General features: G+C 45.2%; 1 protein-coding gene across 5 annotated transcripts in view; it reads left to right on the top strand.

The window, feature by feature from the left end:
- The window catches only part of MAP3K13 (mitogen-activated protein kinase kinase kinase 13), a 73,125-nt gene that overhangs the window by 43,146 nt on the left and 5,720 nt on the right, over positions 1-24,259 (top strand). For all 5 annotated transcript variants that reach the window (XM_035334514.1, XM_035334516.1, XM_035334519.1 and 2 more), the window contains 10 exons: positions 5,709-6,265; positions 13,141-13,324; positions 13,825-14,016; positions 14,800-14,958; positions 17,949-18,107; positions 19,561-19,669; positions 20,595-20,704; positions 21,869-21,985; positions 22,503-22,640; positions 23,085-23,814. In XM_035334514.1, coding sequence (XP_035190405.1) covers positions 5,764-6,265; positions 13,141-13,324; positions 13,825-14,016; positions 14,800-14,958; positions 17,949-18,107; positions 19,561-19,669; positions 20,595-20,704; positions 21,869-21,985; positions 22,503-22,640; positions 23,085-23,814 — 2,400 coding nt within the window. In that variant the 5' untranslated portion in view covers positions 5,709-5,763. The remainder of the gene's footprint in view (positions 1-5,708; positions 6,266-13,140; positions 13,325-13,824; positions 14,017-14,799; positions 14,959-17,948; positions 18,108-19,560; positions 19,670-20,594; positions 20,705-21,868; positions 21,986-22,502; positions 22,641-23,084; positions 23,815-24,259) is intronic.

Genomic DNA, 24,259 nt, shown 5'->3' on the forward strand with positions numbered 1-24,259 from the left:
CTGCTTAATGCCCATGGCTGTGTCAAAATACTCTGTTAACGTTTTAGTATGACTCTTAGAGGTATAAGCCATAACGCACAGCTCAGGAAATGCCTAGGGAGTCTGCAAAAGTTAGTTACCTTATGTTGAGGTGCCATCCAAATATTTCCTAGAGAAATGAATTAAAAGTGCAGAGTCTAGTCTTATTCTGCAGTAGGTACAGAAGTAATGCAGTGTGTATCTGGCAACCAGAAATAGCAGGGTGAAGCACAGGACCTCCCTGAGTGTTACAACACCTTGGTTTACCCAGGTATGTGCTGTGTTCTTGTAGAGTAAGCTAGGGTATATGCATACATGTGTTGAGATCAAAGCTGCTGCAGTGACAGTCGGAAAATCTTGTTGGTTCAGATGAAAGGTTTTCAACTGTTTTATCAGAAATTAACGATGTTTTGGCAACGTCGCAGTTGTAATACTCAAAAATAAAGCGGAGTATCCGAGCAGGTGTGAGAGATGGGATGTGTGTTGTGATGTGGAAGGAGCTTCCTTGAAGGAAGAGAGATTGATTTCCTACCCCTAAACAAACAAAAAACCACCCAAGCAAAAACAACCACAAAACAAACAAAACAAGCTGTTGCCTTGGGCTACTTTGTAGCCTAAAGATTTGCACATGCTGTGGGCTAGCTTAGTGCAGCTTCTTTTTTGAAAACCTAGTGAAATAAAACTTTTTCGTAAATGAAAGAGGGAAGGCAAGGCAGAGCAATTCTGGGTGAAACATCAGGATATGCTCAGTTACGTTTCCTTCATCTGAATAATACTACTTCAGAAAATATAAGAGGTTGCATTTGGCTGGTCAGTGTAACTCGTTCTGTATTAGTATATCTGTTACCACAGTTCGTGTTCAGAACAACCATACAAAGCACAAGCATGTGTTCCCAGCGATGTAAACCCGGACAAATGTAGCATGAGATGAGTATCTGATTCACTCAAACAGCACTTTCCTCACCAAGAGAATGAGAAAAGAGAAAGTTGGTTTTTTTGGGGGAATCCTGTGGAATAAAAATGATGTGGTTTCAAAACGCAGAGGTCAGAAACGAGAGCCAAAGCTGTGGTACTCGCCAGCTCAGCAGCTCTCAGTTCTTTCATGTGCTGAAGCTAGACCATGTGCCAGGTCAAGAGATTGTAGAAGACTGTGTGGCAACCTGTTGTGAAAACTCCCTGCAGAAAGAGATAATCACCAGGGGCAGTAGAGCTGCAGGATGCGTGTAGTGAGATAACTGTACTTTATAAACTTTTTGCATTTTTGTTAGATTCTGGAAGGTTTTAAAGTAGTGTCCCAAGCCAGGAGCATTGCGCGAGCCTTGAGATGATATGCACATAAACTGCAGTTGTGTTATCAGTGCAGAAAGGTGTGTTTACTGTGCTGTACCTGACGTAGCCAAGAGAAAATCATGTTGAGTACCAGGAAAAAGTAAGGGAGCTCCAGGGTGCGAATGTAAGTAGTGCTATGGACAGGAAGCCCCTCTGACCTTGATGCTTGCCCTTTGTCACTTTGGTAGTCTTGGCCAGCTGCTCTTATTCAACACTTAAGTGTAGATCAGAGGATTGCCTTTATTTCCTTTGTATGATGGAAGTGCAAGCACAGAATATGCTTAACTGTGTAATGTAATAAATAGTGTTTTAAGGAACCTAATATTACTAGAAGTGTGCTTATTAGGAAACTGAGTGATGACCACTTTGTACTCACGCAGCCTTTGCAGTATACTAAGATTTTGTGTGCCTTGTCTGGAATTATGATTTCTATTTGAGTTTTATCACAACTCTTCAAAGGAGAAACTTCCACGATAGCCCGTGTCTTTAACTCTGCCACATCTCCAAACCCCACCACTGCTTTGACACAGTCGTACCTGCTTGGCTCGTATAGGTGGTGCACGCTTTGGTGGCTCTGTGCGCATGAGATCACGCTCCTGGGGGATGCTTCCAGGGGCATGCAGGATCAGGCGATGTGAGAGCATGTCTTGTGATAAGTGATTCACCCACTGGTGCTGCCTCACCTGATCTGTCACTCTTCTCAGAGTTGTAAACTGTAGTTCAGACTGGCTGGCGTGTTAAGGTGCAGTCAGCCTCTTTCTTCTCAAAAGAGGTGTGCTCTGTCCTGCTTTTCTTTGGGCATGGTGGGATTTTGCTGGGAAAGAAGCTGTGCCTGGAAATGGAATCACAAAAAGTTGTGATTGCACAAAATTATACTGAGCCTTAAATTTCCTTATAAACTAAAACATTTTTTAGCTGCAGAGTGCCTGAACTCATCAAAATAGCTCAAATCAGAGGTTCTGCCTTGAAGTCTGCTGTTGCAGAAGCACTTTGTGAAATCTGAGTATCTTAAATATGCACACAATCCTCCTACACATGCATGCAGCTTTCAGCTTTGACTTGGAGACCGCTATGGCAGAAGCGTCGGTAAGAAACAGAATGCCGCTTGTCTGTGCTCTTCACTGTACAAGTTAAGGAGGCACATACTGATCATAAACATCCCAAACAGCAAACACTCTGTGTAAAATGAAACTTCAAATTTTCAATGAAATGATTTTTCAGTTCAATATAAATGATCTCAGACGTATCCTTGATCCTGTCACCGAAGAATAGGGGAAGTATGACAGTAAAGCTCGAAAAATTCTCTTTATTCCTTGTCTGAAGAGATGGCAAGGTCAAGGATAACCCAATTTGTTAGTGTTAAATCAAATTTTGCTGGGGGAAGAGGTGGTGCATTGCAGAATTTACTGTAATATCAGATGATTAAAAAAATTCATTTCCCCAACGAGTCAGCATTGTTGCATTGTGGCAGCCACTGCCTTCTACCTCCCGCTAACGTATCTGGACTACTTTACTTCACGTAGGCCCGATATGGAGTTGTTTTAAAATTAATGTTGCCTTCTCATGCTCTCAATGAGTTCACTACACCTCTGAAAAATCAGGCTGCTTATGTAAGTACCTAAATAAGGCCAGTTAGAAAACAATTCCGTAACTTTTGCATGCCTCCTGTCCCTTCCTCCTGACTCGATGAAGCAGATATAGTAGTATATACTATATGTGCTCTATATACCATACTTCATTATTATTATTTGAAACAGCTAGGACTTGGAGAAGGGAAGTTGATCTAGTAAGACAGCTGGTGTCCACAAAGCTGGGGTTTTGTTCCTGGCTGTGGTATCAGTCACGGGAGCGGTGTTGTGCTGGCCTTGCCGAGGGCAGGAGGGAGGTTGAACCTGGTATCTTCACAGGTCCTTCCCAGCCAGAACGTCTGATTTGGTGGCCAGCCTACTGTATCCAACATGGAAAATGCATATGGTTTGCCTCAACTTTGTCTTTTTCTTGAGAACAATAAAAGGGATTTTTTGTGCCTTTGCATTTTGTGCTGTATTGTGCCCCTGATCTTGGTGGAAGGCTGCAGGTCTCTGTGTATCGGGGTACAAGGGAACTGAGGGTCATGGTGGTCTGGTAGCTGCTGGCAGCACAACTTACAAACATTGCAGTGCCTCAGTAGCAGGATGAAAAAGAGAGCCTTAACTTTCCATGCAGTGCTGGGAAATGCAGGGGGAGGCGCATAGGGTGCTGATAATCCATCTAGAAACAAGGCAAATGTGAAAAGTATACCAGGAGAGCTGTTCATTCTCTGTTAAATCTACACAATCCAACATTCCAGAGACAGGAAAGTATGTGAAAAGGTAACAGCAAAATCCTAGATTTTTATTAGCTAATGTATTTACAGAATCATGTAAGAGTAAAAGCGTTTTATCCCCCAAGTCTGATTTAATCCTTAATGCACTTCCCATTGTTTAAACTTGAGGTATTTTGAGACACTGTTACCTCAAATTCTTGTTTTGGATCTTAGTTCAGAGATTTTTTCAGGTGAAACTGAGACTAATGTTTTACTTACATTGCTTAACGTGCTGTGTCATAAAAAGCAGATTCCTCTGTAGGAACATTGGTCACACTTTGCATAAAAAATCACTCGTCCCTTTCAGACCTCTGGAAATAGCAGGGGAGTGCCCAGGATTGCTGAGTTGGAGCTGGTTTGGTATTTTTCTGAAACTCTGTTCAGCTTTGAACTTTGCCCCTTTTCTTCTTTGTATCAGCAACAAAATCTGTCATCATTTCACTCCTGCTAGCAGTGACCATACTGCAGCAGGTACCCTACAACTTCCCATGCCAGGGAGTCAGTCCTTTAATGCCTGTCACAGGTAGGTCAGGAATAACCAACTCTTGAGGTTCCTGTTCAAGTTGGTCAGCTCCTTTACTAGCATAGACTGTGATGCAATTTTGGACTCACTTGCTATTTTGCTTTCCCTTAAAAGTTAAGTTTACAACCGAGATGACGTCCTTCTAATAAAGCTTTTATGTGTACCCCACGTGAGCAGGCGGAAATAAGGAGATGTGGAAGCAGGCTCGTGGCTGTTCCCATTTGCTGCTGCTGAGAGAGACTGAAGCACAAGGCATGAGCTTTTCATACGCCAAGCTAAAGTTCTTATCTTTAATCTCTGTAATGACCTCATCTTGAGAATTTACGGGCCTGAGCTGTTCTGTTGTGATTGGCTGCATGTACCTGGCCACCTCTTTCTTCCCTTCAGTGCCTGTTTGCAGAGCTCGGGACTTTGCACCCACTGTAACTGATCTTACTTTTTAACAAAATAGGTTCTCTTACTGCTATTTTTCCCCTCTCAACTTCATATGGGATTTAAGATCGGACTTTATCCTGTTACAGGCTGCGTGTGCTTAATTGCTTCAGGCGCGAGGTTAGGCTTGTCCCAGGAGGGGCTCTGCCCACCATGGTGGGCAGCCAGCGCAGTGCCGCAGGACCCTCGGCTGCCCCCCGGCTCTGGGTGCAGGCTGGCTTCACCGAGAGGTGGCACGAGGCTCCCTCGAGGAAGGGAGCTGCAGTGGGGCACGGGGCAGGAGCAGAGAGACGGGGGGACTTTGAGAAGGAGGCGCCAGCTCTGAGTTCATAAGCAGTCTGCCAGGAGCTTCATGTGGGGGAAAGCAGCAGAGCAGGAGGAGGCGCTTGGCGGGCTGACGGAAGGAGGGAGATAAGAGGCATGTACTGTTCCTGTGGAGTTCTATAAGTCTTCAGCAGTATGTTATCCTTTTGAGGATAACATACATGGTTAGAGAATGTAACGTATATTGACCATGACAGTATTAAACTGAAGGATTAGGATGGCCACCACTTGGTGGGTCTCTGAGGGAGCAGGTACAACCACCCCTTGGTGGATGCAAGACACTCGATCGCTGTGCTGTGTTTCTCTAACGCCTCATCGTTGGGCTTTGCAGAGGAATTCTGAGTCTGAGCTGCGCCAGACCCAGAAACAGTGACTGCACTCAGACTGTGCCTGAGCTGGAAAACACCTGGGGATCAGCTTCAGTCTGAGAAGGGCTGTGTACTAATCACAAAGAGACCATTCTGTGCTGCAAAGTGTCTTTCACAGTTCTGACCTTGAGGCTTTTGTGTATAACTAGTGGTGTTTGTTTACTGGGCAATTCCTGCACTAGGTTACTGAGAGTACTGTGCCAGCGGAGTTTCTGTAGGAATAATTTATTTGCTTCTTTGAGGGCAGTAGTATTTAATAAGTATCAGCGGTAGTCTGGTATGGCTAATTAATTATCAGCTCACCTCTCAAAAGGGTACGTTGTGAAAATGAATAAAAATCTGAAAGTTGTTCTTTTTCCTCTCATTCCAGGTACTGGGTCCTCGTGTCACTAATTCTCTAAGTACCAACTCCGACTGTCTCCTTGATGCACACTCACAGCATCATGGCCAGTACTCAGGAGCGCCTGAGCTTGTCTTCCTCTCCAAACTCGATCGGCAAAGCTTTCTGTGAAGATAAAGACTTTGGTAGGATACACGATGAACATGGACCTACTGGAAACCACCCGTCCCCCGAACTCATAGAGGATGTGCGTGAGAAGGGCTTGCTGCAGGCAGACCTCATCGATAACATGAGCAGCCCGGTCACTGCAGCAGTGCTGACCAGCATCAGCGAGGACTCTAGGGACCAATTTGAGAACAGCGTGCTGCAGCTGCGGGAGCAGGATGAATCCGAAGCAGCCATTCCTCAGGGCAACAGGAGCACTATGGATGGAGAGAGCAACAGTGGAGCGGATGATGTCAAAGTCCAGTTCAACAGATCAGGCAGTGGGAGCGGTGGGTTTCTCGAGGGACTCTTTGGTTGTCTGAGGCCCGTGTGGAACATCATAGGCAAAGCATACTCCACAGACTACAAACTGCAACAGCAAGGTAAGTAGGGAAGATGACCTTCGTTTCTTCTGGGGCAGTGTGTGAAGATGTGGAAAGAACCGAGGGCTTTTTCCCAGCTTTTTGTGTGACCGTTTTGCCACATACACAATGTAATGGGTTTGCAAAGAGAAATCCTGCGCTGCACAGCCTACAGCTCTCATTAGCAGCAAAGGCTGCAAGGGACAGAGTGAAAAATAAACACACATTCTGACCCATGCCTTGGGCTGTCGTGACAAAGTGTGAATCTGAACCAGGTATTTTTGTAAGTGAGGAACAGAAAGAATTGTGGCACGTGGGGGATCATGCCAACTTCTTAATTTCTGCACTTTTCTTATGCCAGGTGAACTTGACATAGGGATGACTGCTCCTGCATGTGTACAAGGGTTGTCTCCAGTTGGCTGCCAAGTAACAGAAATATTGCTTCTCTGTGGGCACATTACGTGGAAAAAAATATATATATTTCTGAAAAATGTAATTTGGGAATAAGTTATGTCCCAAATGCTTGCATATGCGTATCCTTAGGGGCTACTGAAAGCTTAAGAGCTGAGTATGGTGTGCCTTCGGTGTCCAATTTCTCCCCTAGCACGGGGGGGGGGGGGGGGGGAAGTGGCAGATGGGAAAAGAACAAGCTGTCATTTGAATTAAGGAGCTGAAATGGGTGAGGTGTCAATAGGAACAGCCTGACCACCATGCCACTACTGTGGGGTAGAAGCCTCCTGTGATCATGACTCAGTTTAAATCAAATTATTTTCTGGCATAGACAAGTTATAGGTTTTCCAGCCACAAATCTTATTGTTAGCATCTGAGATTGGTCATACCTACACCCCAGGCTGTTTCATTGGGGAGCAGTTCCTAAGCTGAGGTAACAGCGCTGTTAAATAGCATGTTGGGTGAATTTGGCTTGAAATTAACTTACAGCTTCTCCCAAGAATCAATTGCTTCCAGTCCTTAACTCTGAGCAGGGAAATCTTCCTGTGCACTGCAGAATGGCAGGTGTCCTCCTGGGCAGCAGCCTGAGCTTGGGGTTATCAGACCTGTGTGCCGAGCAGCGCTCCGGCTGTGCTCGCAGTCCTTTCGCAGAGGTGGTTCGAAGTTTTGTCCACATGCTTGAAACTTGGTACAGCACAGGATACAGCACACCTGCGTGAGTCTATAAATAAAAGTGGTGACCGACAATTCCGTGAGGAGTTAGCACTACAGGAAGGATCGCACAATATGCGGAGTCAGATGTGGTGAGTTTTGGAGGAGACAGGGTCTGGCTGGAACCTTCCTTGTAAAGGAAAATGAACTGCTGAGCAGTCAGGTATCATCTGGAGGAGGCGTGGTATCGGTATGTCAGTGTTATGCTGCTTTGGGTTGTAATGTGTTATATTACAATCAGTATTTTTCAGTGAAGCTGGAACTTTTGAATGAGATGACACTTTATATATCAGTAGCTATTATACTCTTTATATACTTAAAAAAAAAACAGTCCAGTTTTGCATCAAAAACTCATGATAAGAAAACAAAGCCTAATGAATGTTTTCAAATTAATATTAATATTTCCATGTTTTCAGCCCCTAATTTTTCTTTGTTTTGTTTTATTATTATTTGTTCAGAGATTTTCTAATGTGTTATTTGAGAACAAGAAACTGCTTCTCTGTGCAATCCTTAATACAGGAAATTCTTGTTCCAAATTGCTCTGATGTGTGAGTATCATGCTGCAAGTGCACCTTGCCCACGGCTTCCTAGGTCTGTGCGGTGCTTTCTAGAAGTCTGGACCCTTCGCGTTACAGAGTTGCATCGGCTGCTTCCAGTGATCCTATGAATATTGCGTATGAGCACTCTCAGAACTTCCACCAGGTCAGACTGGGGACTGTGGGGCCATCCCGTGCTTGCACAAGCCTGCAAGCTCAGATGGTAGCTTCAGGAAAGCTACCTGGGAAGCAAAGAGGTTGTCTTTTGCATAAAACTGGGACAGCAGATGCACTGGAGACCAATGGCTTAATATGTGCCTTGATGGCCCATAGGGGACACTTCCTGTTGTATGACAGTCGCTAATAAAAAAGATGGAAGCACTAACTAATGACAATGAGCAGCTGAGAGCATTGTTGTGTTTAGGGGATGTATTTAGAGCTCCTATTCTGAGCACAAAAGTAGTGTGCCATTCTCAGTGTCACGAGCACATTCAGAGCCAGAGATCCGTGGATGCTTTGCAGTTTGTCGTTGCCATTAGGCGCTTCCTCAAAGGGCAGTTTTGAAATGGCCACAGATGTGGCAAGGCTGAAGATTAATTTGGATCTGCTGTGTGTGGCTTGTGTGGTTTAGCTGCATCTTCAACACCTTCACTATCGTAAGGGAGTATGAAAGGATGCTTTTTCTCCAGAATTGTTCTGGTGGTGTTAGATAACTACTGCTGTCCAGGGATAAAGCTTTTTAAGCTGGTTCTGTGCTAAAGCTTGAGGATTCTGTCAGAATGTTCATACTCTGTTTTTGAAATGATCTCATTCCTGCTTCTTGCCACCATGTTGGTACACCTCATCGGCTACGTGAAGACCACCAGGTTGGTAACCAAAGTATGGGATTTTTTACTTTTGCCGTCATGTTTAGCAAGAGCAGAACAGCTGCAAGGTTCGTGTTTGTGCAGCGTTCTACGTTTGGAGGCTGTGGAAACGCCTCTGGCCCTTTCGGCAGCACAGGGGTGCTTGGGACAGCCTTTCGTTCCCCCGGGAGCTTATTTACAGCTCTGGGCTGCTGCCACAGGTCTGTGCAGATGATCTGTCCCCTCTTCGTGAAGCAACTTCATTAAGCCAGAGGAGTGTTCGGTTGCTAATCCCGGAGCAATGCTTTGTGTTGGGTTGAATCACCGCTGGGCTAGGAGTCTGGCATGGACCTTCAGGCACGGGCACTGCCCGTAACTGAGTGTCCTTATTGCAGCTCACCGGCAGCTCTGCTCGCCTGCCTGCGTCCCCTTCAGGCAGCTGCTGCTCCTCTGGGAGCACAGGTTGCCCAGGCACGAGGACGTGGGTGCTATAGTGGGGTGGTTGTACATGGTAAGAGAGAAGTAGGCTTCATGTCCTTTGCAAATGCCTGATTCCGAGTCTGTGTTGCCTGCCAAGCCTGGCTTGGGACTTGGTGGGTAGGAGAAAAGGGTAAGAAAAACATCTGTAACAGGATTCTCCATTCTCTTCAGGTTGAAAATACTCCCTGCCTTTCCTCCTTAGCATTCAAGATGGTCATCAAGAAGAGTGTTTCTGTGCCTTTCTTCTTTATGGGAAGGCTAGTTTGTTTGTAAGGGCTGATTAGACTTTCAAGCCATTTCCTTTGGATTAAGAGTCAGTTCTTCAGGTGTTGCTCTCACCTTCTGTTTCACAAGTTACCTGGTTGCCTTCATTCCCGTGTAGGCCCAGAGATCAAGGTGCTTGTTGAAGTGTGTGTGTGGCTTTTTATAAAGCAGAGATGCTGCTTGTCATGATGCCAGCGCTGGCTAGCAGCCAGTGCTAGCAAACAGCAAAAATTTGCTTCAAATAGATGGCTCGGCTGCCCCTGCGTTTCTTCCCCTTGGGATACAGATTACCATCATTCTACTCAAATGGTTCTTAATCACCTTAGAAACGCAAGCTCTTGCGTAATGCCAGCTGCTATTGTGCTTTAATTTATTTAAAGGAAGTGTCCCACAAGTTCGTGGAGGCCCAGAAGAGCCTGGAATACAAACCACTCCATGCTGGTAGATGTCCTCAGCTCTCTCCTGCCGGGAGACGCGCTAGGAGAGCTGCAGCGAGCCCTGGGCCTAGGCAGCCCCAGGGGGTTTGGCCAAGCAATGCCACGGGCACTTGATCAAACTGGCAGTACGGCTCAACAGGATTAGTGTGTCCAGATGTGTCTCCTGGCCACTCTTCATGTCATCCGTAGTGTTGTTCTCATGGATACTCTGACTTAGCTAGGGTTTGTTGTCATAGCCGTGCACCCAAAGTCTTGCAGCTGGTTTATGCAAGTCCTTTTCCGTTTCAAGTTGTTGGCTGGGATCCGAGAGCTCGGCATCACCTCGAGCATACTGTGTTCCTTGTGCCTGCCCCGCAGAAGTGCTGCGGCTGGCACACCGTCATTCACCGTCCTCTGCTTCGAGGCCTGCTCAGGATGGTTTGTGCAGGCCAAGGGGGGGCTCACAGCCTGCTCTGCATGTGCTGTGCATGGCCACAGCTTCTCGCTGGGTGCAGCTGGGGCTGAGTCGAGTCCTCTCTTTTGCAGTCTTGCCCATTGCCCTCAGCAGAGCTGATCTGACCAGGTATTTTTAATACCAACCCTTGTCAGCCTGTTGTCCTCAAGGGAGGTTCCTGGGAGCAGCAGGAACACGTGCATGAGGTAACTTGTGTGCGTTTTTTCAGTTGGTGAGTTTGGGTTGTAGTGGGAAACGTGGGTTTGCATCACTGATGCTAAAACCCTGTTTTTCCCCTGAATGTAGCCCAGTGCTGTTCTCCACCAGCCTCACTTTCACTGGGAAGCTTTTTGGTGCTTGTTCTGTTATGGAAACCAAGCGACTCTCTGGCTGTCCCAAAATGTCGTGTCCTGTTCCTGAGCAGTGAACTTTTGAGAGAAGGGGATTTCTGTCTGACTGTTGCATTGTCTTAGGTGTGGTTTGGCTCTGTGCTCCTGAAATGCTCAGATGCAGGATGTTTCGCTGGGTGACTGCGTGATCCTTCTCTGCTGAAACCTCTTCCCTGAGCCATGTCCACAGTGTTCAGGCAGCAGCTGGGACGTAGGATGGGACATGTCATGGATATTCCTTACCAAATAAACACTAGATGACTTTGCAGGAGGGGCTGGTGAACTTCTGCTGTCTTTGCTTACAGTCTCCCTCTTTGCCATTGCAGAGGATAACAGCTAATGTTAGGGGACCTGAATGGCTCCTAAGGGGTAGCAGTATAGGTTCCCAGTGCCACTCCCAAACCTGGGGCCCTTCAGGGAAGTAAATGACAACATTGCATGCTTTGTACAGGAAAGGCAGTCTGGTATGTAATGAAACAGCTATTTCAGTGCAATGGAATAGTTTCACACATAAATAACTTGTTCATCAGCCACCGCAAAACACGAACTGTATTTACCACCTTCTTTCAGAAGAAGGTGTTTGTCAATTAAGTAGCAATATGTATATCTCAATTTCTCTATGTATGAATGTATTTTCCTTATTTAAAGAACTGCCTTTTGATTAAATACCAATTTTAAGTGTTGTGACAAATCACTCAAGTTGTTTATTGAAGAATGATGATTATGATTTTATAATCCTTGAACGTCCTGTGATCGAGATAATGCTAATAACATATTTCATGCATCACTTCCTCGTAGTTTCTTAGCTGACAGGCAGTTCTTGCTTCAGCACAGAAGTACACATGCTGGTAGGCAATGCAGCCTTCCCGTGTCGGTCACGGCATCTTGTAAGTTGAGGATGGGGATCACCCACTGCAAATCCACAGCTGTTACAGCGTGGTGCAGCCGAGAGCTGCGTGCCCTCTTCTCCTCGTACTTGTGCACAGCGTAAGGTTGTGAGTGGGTGTATCAGTACAAAAACTAGACTTGTCTGCCAGGAGCCACGCTGAGGGTTGAACTTTGCCCTGGCAGGTCAAAGGGTGTTTTTGCTGTAGATTAACAATGTTTTTTTTACAGTTCAGCAAGCAGAGCGGGTGCTGGGGTCTGGCTGTGGGTGGGAGCCAGCCTTCCCCTTCCTTAGCCATGCCTGGAGAGCAGTCTTGTGGCGATGTCTGAGCGTCACAGGAGTGCTCTGAGGGAAAGCCTCAAATCGGGATCAGTCCCAGAGGAAGTTTAGCAGTATGGGTTTTCCTTCAGTGGTGACAGTAATGGACGCTTCGGCACAGTCCCAGCTGCAGCCCTGGTAACCCCCAGTGGCTGGGGGCTGGATGAAACAAGACGACGATGCGTCTTTGTAGTGACCTGAAACAGGGCTGTACAGGCCCAGCTTTCTTCTTTCAGAAATCAGTGGTTTAAGTGTTGCTTTTGCTGCTAAAATATTTTATTCTCTAAACTTAAGCATTTATTTAGTTATAGTAAATAAATTATTGCTTGTGTTTTGTCTTGAGGTTTGTGGGATGTTAAGGTAATTTCAAGGTGCCTCACAGATGGCAAAGCTTGCTGTTCTGGTGGGCACGACTTCCTTTAAGCAGTTTAAGCAGCTTTCCTGGACAACTCTGACAGTGCCCAAATAAGATATATGCAAATACCAAAGGGGAGCAGTCCCTTAAGATTTTTTTGCTTGTTTGACAGCAGATATACAGAAAGTTAGTGTGGGAAAGACCAATTTCTGTGACCCGTAGTGGTGGATAATGTGCTTTGTGTTGGGTAACTTGGTTGCTGGTCTGGATTTTCCAACCTTCCACCTCTGACTTTCTTTCTTATTATTTTTGATCTGTTTCTATGGGGAAAAAACAGTATTTTTCTGGTAAATTATGAATGCTAAATGCTTCTTCTCATCTATGCTTTTCAATGGGGTCATATAGTTAATAACAGGTACCAGCATCCTTCAGTTTTGGAGTAGAGGACCGCTCCCTCATCTGCCAGTCCATTGTCCCTGGTATGTGAAACTGCTGCCTGCCACATCAGAGTGGCTCACCCAAGTGTTTGGCAGTGGTGGTGAGCTCTTGGCAAAAGCCCATGAAGGTTGAGAAGGAACGGCCTGGAAGCAACTGTGATGCAAGAGAGGAGCTGGAGAAAAGGGCCTGCTGGGGCTGAGCATCCCTGTGCTGGGAAGAGATGCCATCTCCCAGCCCCCAGAAATCCACCTTCAGCTGTAACAAGGGAGATGGCAGGTGCTGTCTCAGTGTTATCTTATGGCAGAGAGTTTTGTGGTCCTGCTCCTTTACGCTGTTCCCTTTGCCTATGCCTAGATACCTGGGAGGTCCCGTTCGAGGAGATCTCGGAGCTGCAGTGGCTGGGCAGCGGTGCACAAGGAGCCGTCTTCCTGGGCAAATTCCGGGCAGAGGAGGTGGCCATCAAGAAAGTGAGAGATCAGAACGAAACGGATATCAAGCACCTGCGGAAACTCAAACATCCTAACATCATTGCCTTCAAGTAGGTTGTGAAGTTTGTGAGAAAGACACCAGCACTACTTGTGTCTGGGGAAGAGCCATTTGTTATGGCTGGGCAAGCTTCTAAATCCAGGAACTAAATCACGTTGACTGCAGGACAAAATGGGTGGTGGTGTTCTTTGCTTCCTTTCTTAAATCATTGCACATCGTTGTGACAGCAAATATGTGGACACTGTCCCCACCCAGTGCTGCACTTTGCACTCGGGCTCACTTTGCATGCAGGCTCACAAAATGCTTGCTCTGAACCCTATGAACCCACAGCTGTAGGAAATTGAAGGAAACAAATCGTCACAAATTGGGTTCCTTCTGTGCAAAGTATGGAGAAAACATTCCCCTTCCTGTACAATAAGGAGAGCTGTTAGCAGAGCCTTGCCCAGGCAGGGTAAACAGGTTACTCTCCTGCCCCTTGGTTGCTACCTCTGAGAGTTGTTCTGGGGCTTGTAGCTTTCCTGATTCTCACTGGATACGTGTTTTCTTTAACAGGGGAGTTTGCACTCAAGCCCCATGCTACTGTATCATCATGGAGTATTGTGCACATGGACAGCTCTACGAAGTCTTGCGAGCCGGCCGGAAAGTCACTCCTCGGCTGCTTGTGGATTGGTCCACTGGGATCGCTAGTGGGATGAATTATCTGCACCTTCACAAGATCATCCATCGAGACCTCAAGTCACCAAAGTGAGTCTCCAGCTACTTAAACGTCCCCCAGTTGTGGTTGCCTTTTTTTCCTCAAGGAATAGTTTAAAGTTATGTCAAAAGCCTTTTTTTTTTTTTTTTTTTTCCCACCTTGACCCATAGCTAATGAGTAAAACTAATGAAACTTGTGGCACTCTCCTCCTGTGCTGGAATTTGACAAGACTGGAAATTTTACCAATTGCTTATGTCGAAAGTAGCAGTTGGGAAATATTTCTAATGATTTGATGGTGTCTGGTCCTATTTGAAAATGGAATATGGTGTTGCCTTCTGCTTTTTATTTTTTTTTCCATCTTATTTTTTTTTTTATTTCACTGCTTTTCTGGAAATTTCTCAGTTATCTGTTGCTTTCCAACTAAAACTGGCTGCTCATATCCTTATTCCCTAGATATTTCTTTATCACTCCTTTAGCCTGCCTATGACAAGACTGACAGTGCATTAGGTTGAGGCTTTTAAATGTTTTACAGTTTATCGAGGTAGAGCTTCACTAACACTTTAAAACACTCCCAGATATAGTGAATTTTCAGTGACTTGTTAATTTGCAGCTTTTTTTTTGACTTGTAGAATTTAGAATAGTTGAGACACAAGAAACCAACCACCCCAAAGGAGTGTTTTCACCATTGAAAATGCACAGTCTTTTTCTTTGTACTGTAGTCATAAGCAGCAAGGCCTCTTCAACTGTTCATATTGGTTAGGAAGTGATTCCCAGTGGCTCTTGCAGTACAAGATAACTCGCAAAATGCTGATTTCTTGTTTTCTTTTCTTCAGTGTTTTAGTTACACACACAGATGCAGTTAAAATCTCAGATTTTGGTACATCTAAAGAACTTAGTGATAAAAGTACAAAAATGTCTTTTGCGGGAACTGTGGCTTGGATGGCCCCAGAGGTGATACGCAATGAGCCCGTCTCCGAAAAAGTGGATATCTGGTGAGTAGTAGTATTGTTTTAGTTGAGTACCTTCACCTGCCGTCTAGCTACTTGGTTTTCCCAGCACTTATTTATTCAGCACTCTCTTCTTAGGGATGGGAATAGCTTGCGCTGTCATTGACTATTCCTTTCTCCATCTGCGTAGTGCCCTAAACTCTGTTGCTGAACCATGGGCTGTAGCAGAAAGAGAAATGACGTGCATGTGTACAGGCTGTGTGTTAAGCCCCTAATGAGACTCAGTGCAGACTGTTTGTATCCTGCAGAGGCCGAAGTAAACAAATGCAACAGTTTTTTTCAGTATCCAGGCCAGAGCTTTCTTCTAGTAGTGGTGTCTCCTCAGCAGCTTCTGCAGCCAGGGTGCCTTTCACTCGCATCCTATCCTGATCAGGGACAGGCTTCAACTGTAGAACCGCCTCTACTCTGCCAGCTCGAAGGGTCCAAACTCCTTTTGTTTCTGCATGCTAGACTTGGCTGCAATGTGTACAGCCACAGGGTTATGGTCCCTTGAATCCAAGAGAGGAAATCGGGTTACATTGTAAGAGGTTTAAACATCTATTTCCACCCCGTACAAAATGCACTCTGTCCAAATGATCAAAAGGGAAGGTTCGGGTCTCCACACTACTAACAATGCTTGAGATAGAACCGAGCCTTGGGGCTCCTTTGGGAATGCCTCTGCAGAGGTTTCAGGGTCCTCGAGGGAACCATGCTTCTGTTTCTGCCTTGTTGTTTCTGCATATTGTATGGTAGTAGGCAGGAAAACTGCCCTTCTCCCTGTTCTACAGCCACGATGAATTTTCCTTTTTGTGGCTTTCAGCTGTGAATGCTGCAGTGTTCCTTACGCTGCGTGAAGCCACAGGTCAAAGCTGTGGGTGGGTGGCTCAAAGTGTGAATGGAGTCAGCCAACTGCCTACTGCTGGTGCTTCAATGCAGAGCTGGGTTGTGACTTCAAGTCAAGGTTTCCTGTAGGGAAAGGGAAAGTCAGAGTCTTGTAGCGTGTGATATACAGCTCTTCTTGTGCCCACGATGTTTTGTGTGTTCATTTTGTGCAGATGTAGCAGGCTGCAGCATAGCCAGCTCTTCTGGGAGAAACTCTTGTACTTTCTTTCCAAAACAATCCATCCACCATTTGTCTTCTGAGCTCCTCCTTTAAAATCACAGGTTCATTTAGAGGAATGCTGCTGTATTTCTGCCCTCAGCTTTCTGTATTTTAGAGTGGCTTAGGTTCAAGAATATTGTATGGAGCATCATGTCCAATATGTATATATAAAAAAAACACCTGCTAGCTCTGCTGAGGACTGTGAGTGCTCCTTGACTCCTTTTCTCAGTGATTTAGAAATATTGCTCCTTTGTGTAAACTTAGGGGTGGGTCCCTTTTGGTCCAAATTCCTCTTCAGAAGATGCAGTGGTTATTGCTCAGACGCTACCTTGACATCCATTCTTTGCCCAGGATGAGTAAAAGTGATGTTTGTGAATGCTGACAACAAATGAGAACAGTTCCTAAGCTGCTTATATGTCTGCTCTCTCTCATCCTTAGCAGCATGCTTAAAAAAAACAAAACCAAAAAAAAAAAAAACCTCACCAACCCTATAATCTTATCAGGAGTCTTCAAAATCCTTTGCCAGGTCTTAATCATAACAAAGCTGAAACCAGATGGGGTTTCCTGATAGCTCATCCAGCCACCTGGGATCCCTGCTTTCCTGCAGCCCACAGAAAATTGTGAGGGAAATATGTTCCAGTTCTGCTTTTTTTCCCCGCATGATTTGAAACCAGTGGGTTCTGAAAGTGTGACGTTTTTCACATGAAGGCCTGTTTCCCGACTGACAGTAGTTCAGACGCAGGCAGTTTGCCTCCTGGATGTTCTCTGTACTTAAAAGCAACTCGATCCTAGTACAAGCCAGAAACGCTTCTCACTTTTCACCTGGTTTGTCTCACCAGCGAGCTTGGCAGGGTCGGTGTCCCACAGACGGCTGGGGCACGCAAGTAAGGTGACACTTGTGTGTGTGAAATTGAGACGGTTGTACCTCAGCCTGTCTCGCAGCCTGGTTAATGCGCAGTAAGTTGGTTCTCTGCAGTATTTAGTTTACCTCTGTATCGACTGGTTTGACATGTCTTTGTTGTTTTTTGGGGTGAAGATTGTAAATAAGCCAACAACTGTTTGCTGCTCTAAATTAAGGTCTTGGTCCTTACTGATCGTTTCGCTAAGGAAGAGAAGCAAAGTGATTTTCTTACATATGGCTCTCACCTCTTGTAATAAGAGGTTCTTTCCTTGGCAGTGTTCACTTACTGGTATTTTTCTTTTTGGCCTTCCTGGCTTCAGCACAAAAGAAATACCAGATGAGATTGCATGTGCTTTTGATAATGACTTTTACACATTGCATTTGTCTTGTTCCCATGTTGCACTAGTTGTAGCCATGAGTTTCAAACTGTTGAAACATCCAGGACATCCATGGGTAGTTGAAGACACGTAACAGCAAAGGGAACATTTGATTAGGAAATAAAGTTAAAAGACATGTATTATTAAATCAAAACAAAAACCCACAACGTTTGCTCTCTTTTTTTCTGTGAGACTTAGCAGTTCTGTCTTGTAGCAGATGATCTGTTCTTGCCAGTAAAGATAGTCAATAGTCTATCTCAGTAGAGCAAACTTTCCTCTTCATATAACAAGAGTAAGGTTCCATCTACATGGAAAAGCTTCTAATGTGCTTTCAGGATTTTTAAAATCTCACAATGAAATAGGAAGGGGTAGGTGAAAGCCAGTGTGGTTTGGTGTTCAGTGCAGAACTGGGATGGGGAGGAAGAGTTACCTAGTGTGTGAAATAGCTACTCTTGGTTTAAAAACTAGTATTTAAACAGTGCTGCCCCTTCTTGCAGTTTCAGATCAGACATACCTAGTTTTCTTTTTTCTCCAAAGAGCAATTTTTCAAGCTCCAGTTGTTCCTGTTGAACTGAATTCACATGGAAGTTTTTATCCTGGTTTGTTTCTTCATCAGGTCATTTGGGGTAGTTTTATGGGAGCTGCTAACAGGAGAGATTCCCTACAAGGATGTGGACTCCTCAGCCATCATTTGGGGAGTGGGCAGTAACAGCCTGCATCTTCCTGTTCCTTCCACCTGCCCGGATGGCTTCAAAATCCTCATGAAGCAGACCTGGTAAGACCTTGAAGCCCACACCGACCTACGGCTCACCCATAGCTCTGTCCAGACTCCCAGTGAAACTGATGAAACCAGAATCAGAGTGGGAGTGTTGAGCCCAGAGCACAAGGCTCTTAAGTACTCTCACACTTGTTATAAGAACAATCAATTTTAACGTTTTGGATTCTGCTTCCTTGTGGCACCAGGCCTGGACTCCAGAAGGACATTTGGAGTTCAGGGAAAGTAGAAAAAGATCTGTGTGGTTTGGGCAGACAGGGCGAGGGAGGGCTCTGACTGGCTCCAGAGTGAAAGGATGTGTGTGTGTGTGTGTGTGTGTGTGTGTATATTTCTGTACTCTGAACCCCGTTTTGAAATGACTGTTCTTTGAATTGGACAGAGAGAATTTCAAGATGTGTGTACGAAACCGTTTTTTTGCACATGTAGATATGGGAAATGCTTTCAGTTACTTCCTCCTGCCAGATTAGAGTTGAAATTCATGGTCTTGGTTCTGTATTAATCAGTAACCTCTGCAATTGCATCTTGGCACAGCGTTGAAGTGATCTTCCAGCATTTTCCCACTCTGTGAGTTGTACCAGCCATCCTCCCAAAGGCACGAAGGGAAGAATAGGCCAAAACATCTGTGGATATTTAAAATGTCTGTTCACTCTCGTGATCCTGGGATACAGCAGTGCATTCTGTTGCAATGTCTGTGCTGAGACGGATGCTCTGCTTGGCTGTGCTTCTGCGCATGGATACAAAATGCAGGAGGCAGTTTTTGCAGCTCTGAGCAGTGTGTACACACACTTGTATCTCCACCTAGTGGAAGGAGGTGGTTTGTAGGGGAGAGGTGGCTGAAGAAGCTGTTTCTTGTCCTAAACAATGAATCCATGCAGTGAGTCTGGTGGTTCAGCCTTGAAGCTCGACTGCTGGTCTCTTAAAGATACAAAAGGATTTGTACTTGAGTAGGATCTCACACAGATGCTCGGTGTGTTACAATACTGCGTAGGCTCAGGCATGTACTGTGTCATCACACAGATACAGTGTTTTTAGATACCCTGTTATGTTGAATGTAAATTATTAGACTACCATATCTACTAGATAGATTTCATTTCATTATCTGATTAATTTCCAAATCTTAAAATGGAAATAATCCATTTCTTCTTGCCTACCAAGTTAGGAGCAGTTTCATCTTGGTTCCTATCTTTCAATTTGTGATCAAGTTTTCCTATTTTAAATGGCTTTCATCTTTCCCATTTTTATAGGATAGATTAAACCAAAAGCAGAATACAAAACAACTCTACCACAATAAACTCAGGTACAGGAAAGGACAAAACCTGAGAAGCTCCTCTGCTCTAATCTGTCAGCTGCGCATTCAGAGAATTGATTGTAGTGAGAAATACTTACAGAAGGGCAGGAGCAGCTAACACTGTTAACCTGATCTCATGGTGGACATTTGTCTGTTTGGCTCCAGGCAGAGCAAGCCCCGGAATCGTCCCTCCTTCCGACAGACACTGATGCACCTGGATATTGCATCTGCTGATGTGCTGGCTACTCCTCAGGAAACCTATTTCAAATCACAGGTAACTGGGGAGTGTCCGTTGAGCATGGGATAGCTGCAAGGGTCTGATTTCACAGGCTGCACCAAATACAGCACAAGTCAAGAGCCATGATTTCAGTTTGATTCCTGGGGAGAAGTGAGCTGATAGGTATTTTATTTTTTTTACCGAAACTTTCACAAACCGAGACACCTACCAACAGCAGTCAGAAACTCTGTTACCTTATGGAGTTCTCCTTGAGACTGCTGACTTCAGAAGTTCTGCTCCCAGCTGTTCTCTGGTACAGGAGACCATGAGACTGTTGAGAGGAACCATTGCATTTATAGTGAGGATGAGCAGGGCAGCTATCGCAGGGCAATGAAGGTACTCTGGGACTCTTAGGGAGGGTCAGAAAGTATATGGTCTTTGGGATTCCCCTGAGTCCTACCCAGCTGCTGCCAGACTGGGAATGAGAATGGAACCTACCCCCTGGTATAGAGGATCTATGCAGTGTATGAGGGAAAGTGGATGTGTTTCTTAAGGCTGCAAGAACCAGGGCTTTGAGGGGAAAACAGAGTTATGTCATCCTGCTGACTGTCATCTTTGTCAAGCATATAGCTTTCCAAATCATCAGCCTTTCTGTTTTCTTTAAAAGCCAAAAGGGAATAAAATGTTGTCTTAGGATGGAAAGAGCTTTAGGAGAGTTTTATTTGTTTATTTATTTATTTGAAAGTACAGATATATTTTAAATAATATAATTGGAGCACAAAATTGGAAGTATCATTTTAAAATGCTGAAACTACGTATGCTACAGTGTTACTTCTTTTAGCTGAATTATTTTGGGTAACATGTTTTCAACCCAGACCTACAATTTTCTGCAGAAGCAAAGAATGTTGTCCAAGAGTTTTTCTTGGGTGGAACCAGGGATCCCAATCCTTTGTAAATACCTGAGAGTAAATTGCTTCCCTAGGCTGAATGGAGAGAAGAAGTGAAGAAGCATTTTGAGAAGATTAAAAGTGAAGGAACTTGCATCCACCGGCTAGATGAAGAATTGATTCGTCGTCGAAGAGAAGAGCTGAGGTGAGTTGGTAGCCTTCCATGTGCGTTGCTCGCTTACCCAATCCAGCCTTATCTTCTCCAGCAAAATGAGCCCAGCTCCCTTGACCTGTCCTGGGGGGGCAAGTGTTCCAGCCCCCTGGCAGTCTTCATTCCCCTCTTGTACTGAGGGCTCCAGAACGGGGCTTGGTATTCCTGGTGACATAAATTCAGGCAGCCTCAATATTCCTCACAAGTCCAGAATCTGAAGTTCCTGCAGGCCTGCCCTAGGCTTTGAGCACTGCTTAACTGATGGAAAGCCACAGAGAAAGAAGCAGTGGAAACTGTCCCTGCTCTTGGGCTGTCTGAACAGTTTGCCTGAGGCAGGAGAGGCAAAGGCTTGTGTGTTCACCAGGGAATATTTCTGCCTGAGTTTTGGCACTTGTGATAACAGTGCAGAAGCAAATACATCTGTCTTAGCAGGAAATACATCTTGCAGTTTGCTGTGAGGTTTCTTATACCCAATACTTTGTTTGTATTATTTGTTTCCAGAGAAGTGAACACAATCCAATTTATCATCCCACTGAAATTCATTGTGAACACTAGAGCAACGTAAAATTAAAGCAGAATGTTTATTTAAGAAAGCAAAGTGTTACCTTCTGTGATACAGACTTGCAAAGACAGTTGTGACAGAGAACCACCGAGTATGTCAAACCTGAGAAATCAAAGGAAGCCTTGTTCAGCCAGTTTGCTGTAGTTGTTGATCAGTGTTCCTTAGCTCGAAGGAAGCTTTTGAAGGCCACATCTTCCAGCTGCGGTTCGAGATGTCTTATGCAACTATACTGTAGCTGTAGGGACATGCTGCTTTATGTGAAATACAAACTGATGACTTCTGTGCAAACAAGATGATTAGGACTTGGCTGAAGGGCTTATGGATGCATGAGAGGCATTTGCAGCTTCTCTAGTGAGAAGTATTGCCACTCATTCAAGACTGTTAAACACTTTCTAAATCATATCATGATTTATTCATAGTATCAAGCTCTTAACCTTTATTTGCTGTTAGCTTTATTAGGGGTTCACAAACAGTGCCGTACTGCTGGCAGATTTCACTTTTAGAAGGCTTTTTCCTAAACCACCTGTATATTTCCTTATCCTCCTTGTTCCACAGGCATCAGACTCTGGAGCCATGATTTTTTTTCTGTTTTTCAGACATGCGTTGGATATCCGCGAGCACTATGAGAGGAAGCTGGAGCGAGCCAATAACTTATACATGGAGCTCAGCGCTATTATGCTGCAGCTGGAGGTCCGTGAGAAGGAGCTCATAAAGTACGTATCTACAGCAGAATGGATACCACACACGTGGCAATTTGCACACTGGAGAATAAACCAATGCTTCATTTCTAAACTGTGTAGTAGCGCTTGTAGATTTGGTGTCCCCTGGCATTATTTTAGAGCTAAACAAAGGGCTGGCAGGCAGAGACAGGCCCCTCTACGAGCAGACCACTGCAGACCACTTAGTGCATGCATCTTTACACTGTGTTTACCAACTGAGAGAAAGGCATCTTTGCCATTTGGTATTGGCATCCTTTGGCCCCTTTGTAAAGAGAAAAGCAGTGCTGTTTCTAGACTGTGTGCCAGGGCCATGTTCCAACTGCCTGATCTCTGCAGAGAGAATTTAGAAAATGACTCTGTCCTTCCCCAGAACAGCATGTTGTGTTGCACCCAGCCATAGCTGAGAAACAGGCACGCAGTGTGCTCATTGTACAGCTGTGTTTCTGTCCAGCAGGAGCTGCAGTTGGATAGAGAGAGAACTGGTCTGTTTTTTTCTTGCCCAATGTTTCAGGAGGGAACAAGCAGTGGAAAAGAAATATCCTGGGACTTATAAACGCCACCCAGTCAGACCAATAATCCACCCCAATACAGTGGAGAAGCTGATGAAGAGGAAAGGGGTCTCCCATAAACCAGGCAGCCAAACTAAACGGTAAGAAGTAACTACCTAATTTTGTGCTATGTTCACATGTGCCTCTGAAACAAGCTGGCCAATACCATCAGCAGATTAGGGTCCTACTGTGCTGAGCATTGTATGCCCACATAGCGGGAGACCTGCCCTACACCGAGGTCTTAGACATAGAAGGGAGCAATTCTGGGAGCAGATCATCAAAATGAGAAAGAGTATGAGGTGGCTATTGGGAAGAGCAGCAAGAAAGGAGCGTGGATCATGATGGGCTAAACAGAAAGGACATTTGAGTGGAGGGAAGCAAAGGAAACTAGAGGTAGAAGTCAAACAGCTGAAAGGGAGAGAGGCATGTAGATTACAGAAAGCAGAATATGCTTATGGCTATGGTTGCCTCTTTGTCCTGGCTCCTTACTGATGTCATTTCTTAGTTTGTGGTTCAATGTTAAACGCTTGCTGACTTTCTCTCAGGCCAGATCTACTGAAGTCAGAGGGCATACCCAGTACAGAAGCAGCATCTAATGGCTCACCAGTCTCAGGAAGTCCCAAAATGTCAACACTGAGTGGCAAAAGTCGCTACCGCAGTAAGCCACGTCACCGCCGAGGGAACAGCAAAGGCAGCTACAATGATTTTGCAGGGATCTTGAAAAACCAGCCAGTGCAAGATGATGCACCCCCACCTCCACCTCATAATCATTCTCATCCTCCTGGTCTACCGCAGCAACATGGCCACGGCCATCACTCACGGCTTCATGCCCATGGACAAGATATTGCCAACTGCGCAAACAACTTAAGGTACTTTGGCCCTGCAGCAGCGCTGCGGAGCCCTCTCAGTAACCACGCGCAAAGGCGGATGTCTGGTTCCAGCCCTGATCTCATCTCCACTGCCATGGAAGCAGATTGCCGAAGGAATCTGGAGAGCAAAGAAAGCAAAGCTGATCATTGGGAGTGTTGCAAAACAGATCCATATAATTCCTGTCTTCAGTGCAGGGACGAGGACAGTGGTCAGGTACAGATGTCATCTGTTGAAACAGGAATGAGCCATTCTCAATCGCCGTCCGTTTCCCTATATGAAAACGCGCAGTACATTGAGAAGATGGAGGAGGAGGGCTTCAGCAATGGTACATCAGCGTCTGCTCTAGGCACACCCCAGCACATGGCTTCCTCAGTGCTACCGTGCAAAGCAAGACCCATTCAGAAGGTAAGGGCAGCATAGCGATTTAGAAACAAAACAAGGCTTCCTCCTCTCTCTCTTTTCCACCAAAAGAGCAGTAGAGTTACGTGTACAACTTTATCTTAAAGAGGTTGTGCCTACGTGAACTTTGCTTTGTGATCTGGACATTCTTTTAAAGTCAATTTTATTGAGAAGTACTGTAGGCATATCAGGGAGTATTGCTAATAATTAGGGTTGTTAAAATGCTTTTGATAATGCCTCGTTCTGTTACTTGCAGTTCAGCCAGTATTTGATAGAGCTGAATCTTGATCTGCTGCATGCTTACTGTTGAAACAGTCTCAAAATGGTATCAAGCCTTTCTCAAAACAAAGGAGGGGGTGAACGTGTTCTTTTGTTGATGTTAAAGATCATGTTGCAGTTTTCATGAGCATCTGTAGCACTGTTGTGCCTTGGAACAGAAATACAACCTTTG

This window comes from Oxyura jamaicensis, chromosome 9, assembly GCF_011077185.1.
Source record: "Oxyura jamaicensis isolate SHBP4307 breed ruddy duck chromosome 9, BPBGC_Ojam_1.0, whole genome shotgun sequence".
NCBI classification, from domain to species: domain Eukaryota; kingdom Metazoa; phylum Chordata; class Aves; order Anseriformes; family Anatidae; genus Oxyura; species Oxyura jamaicensis.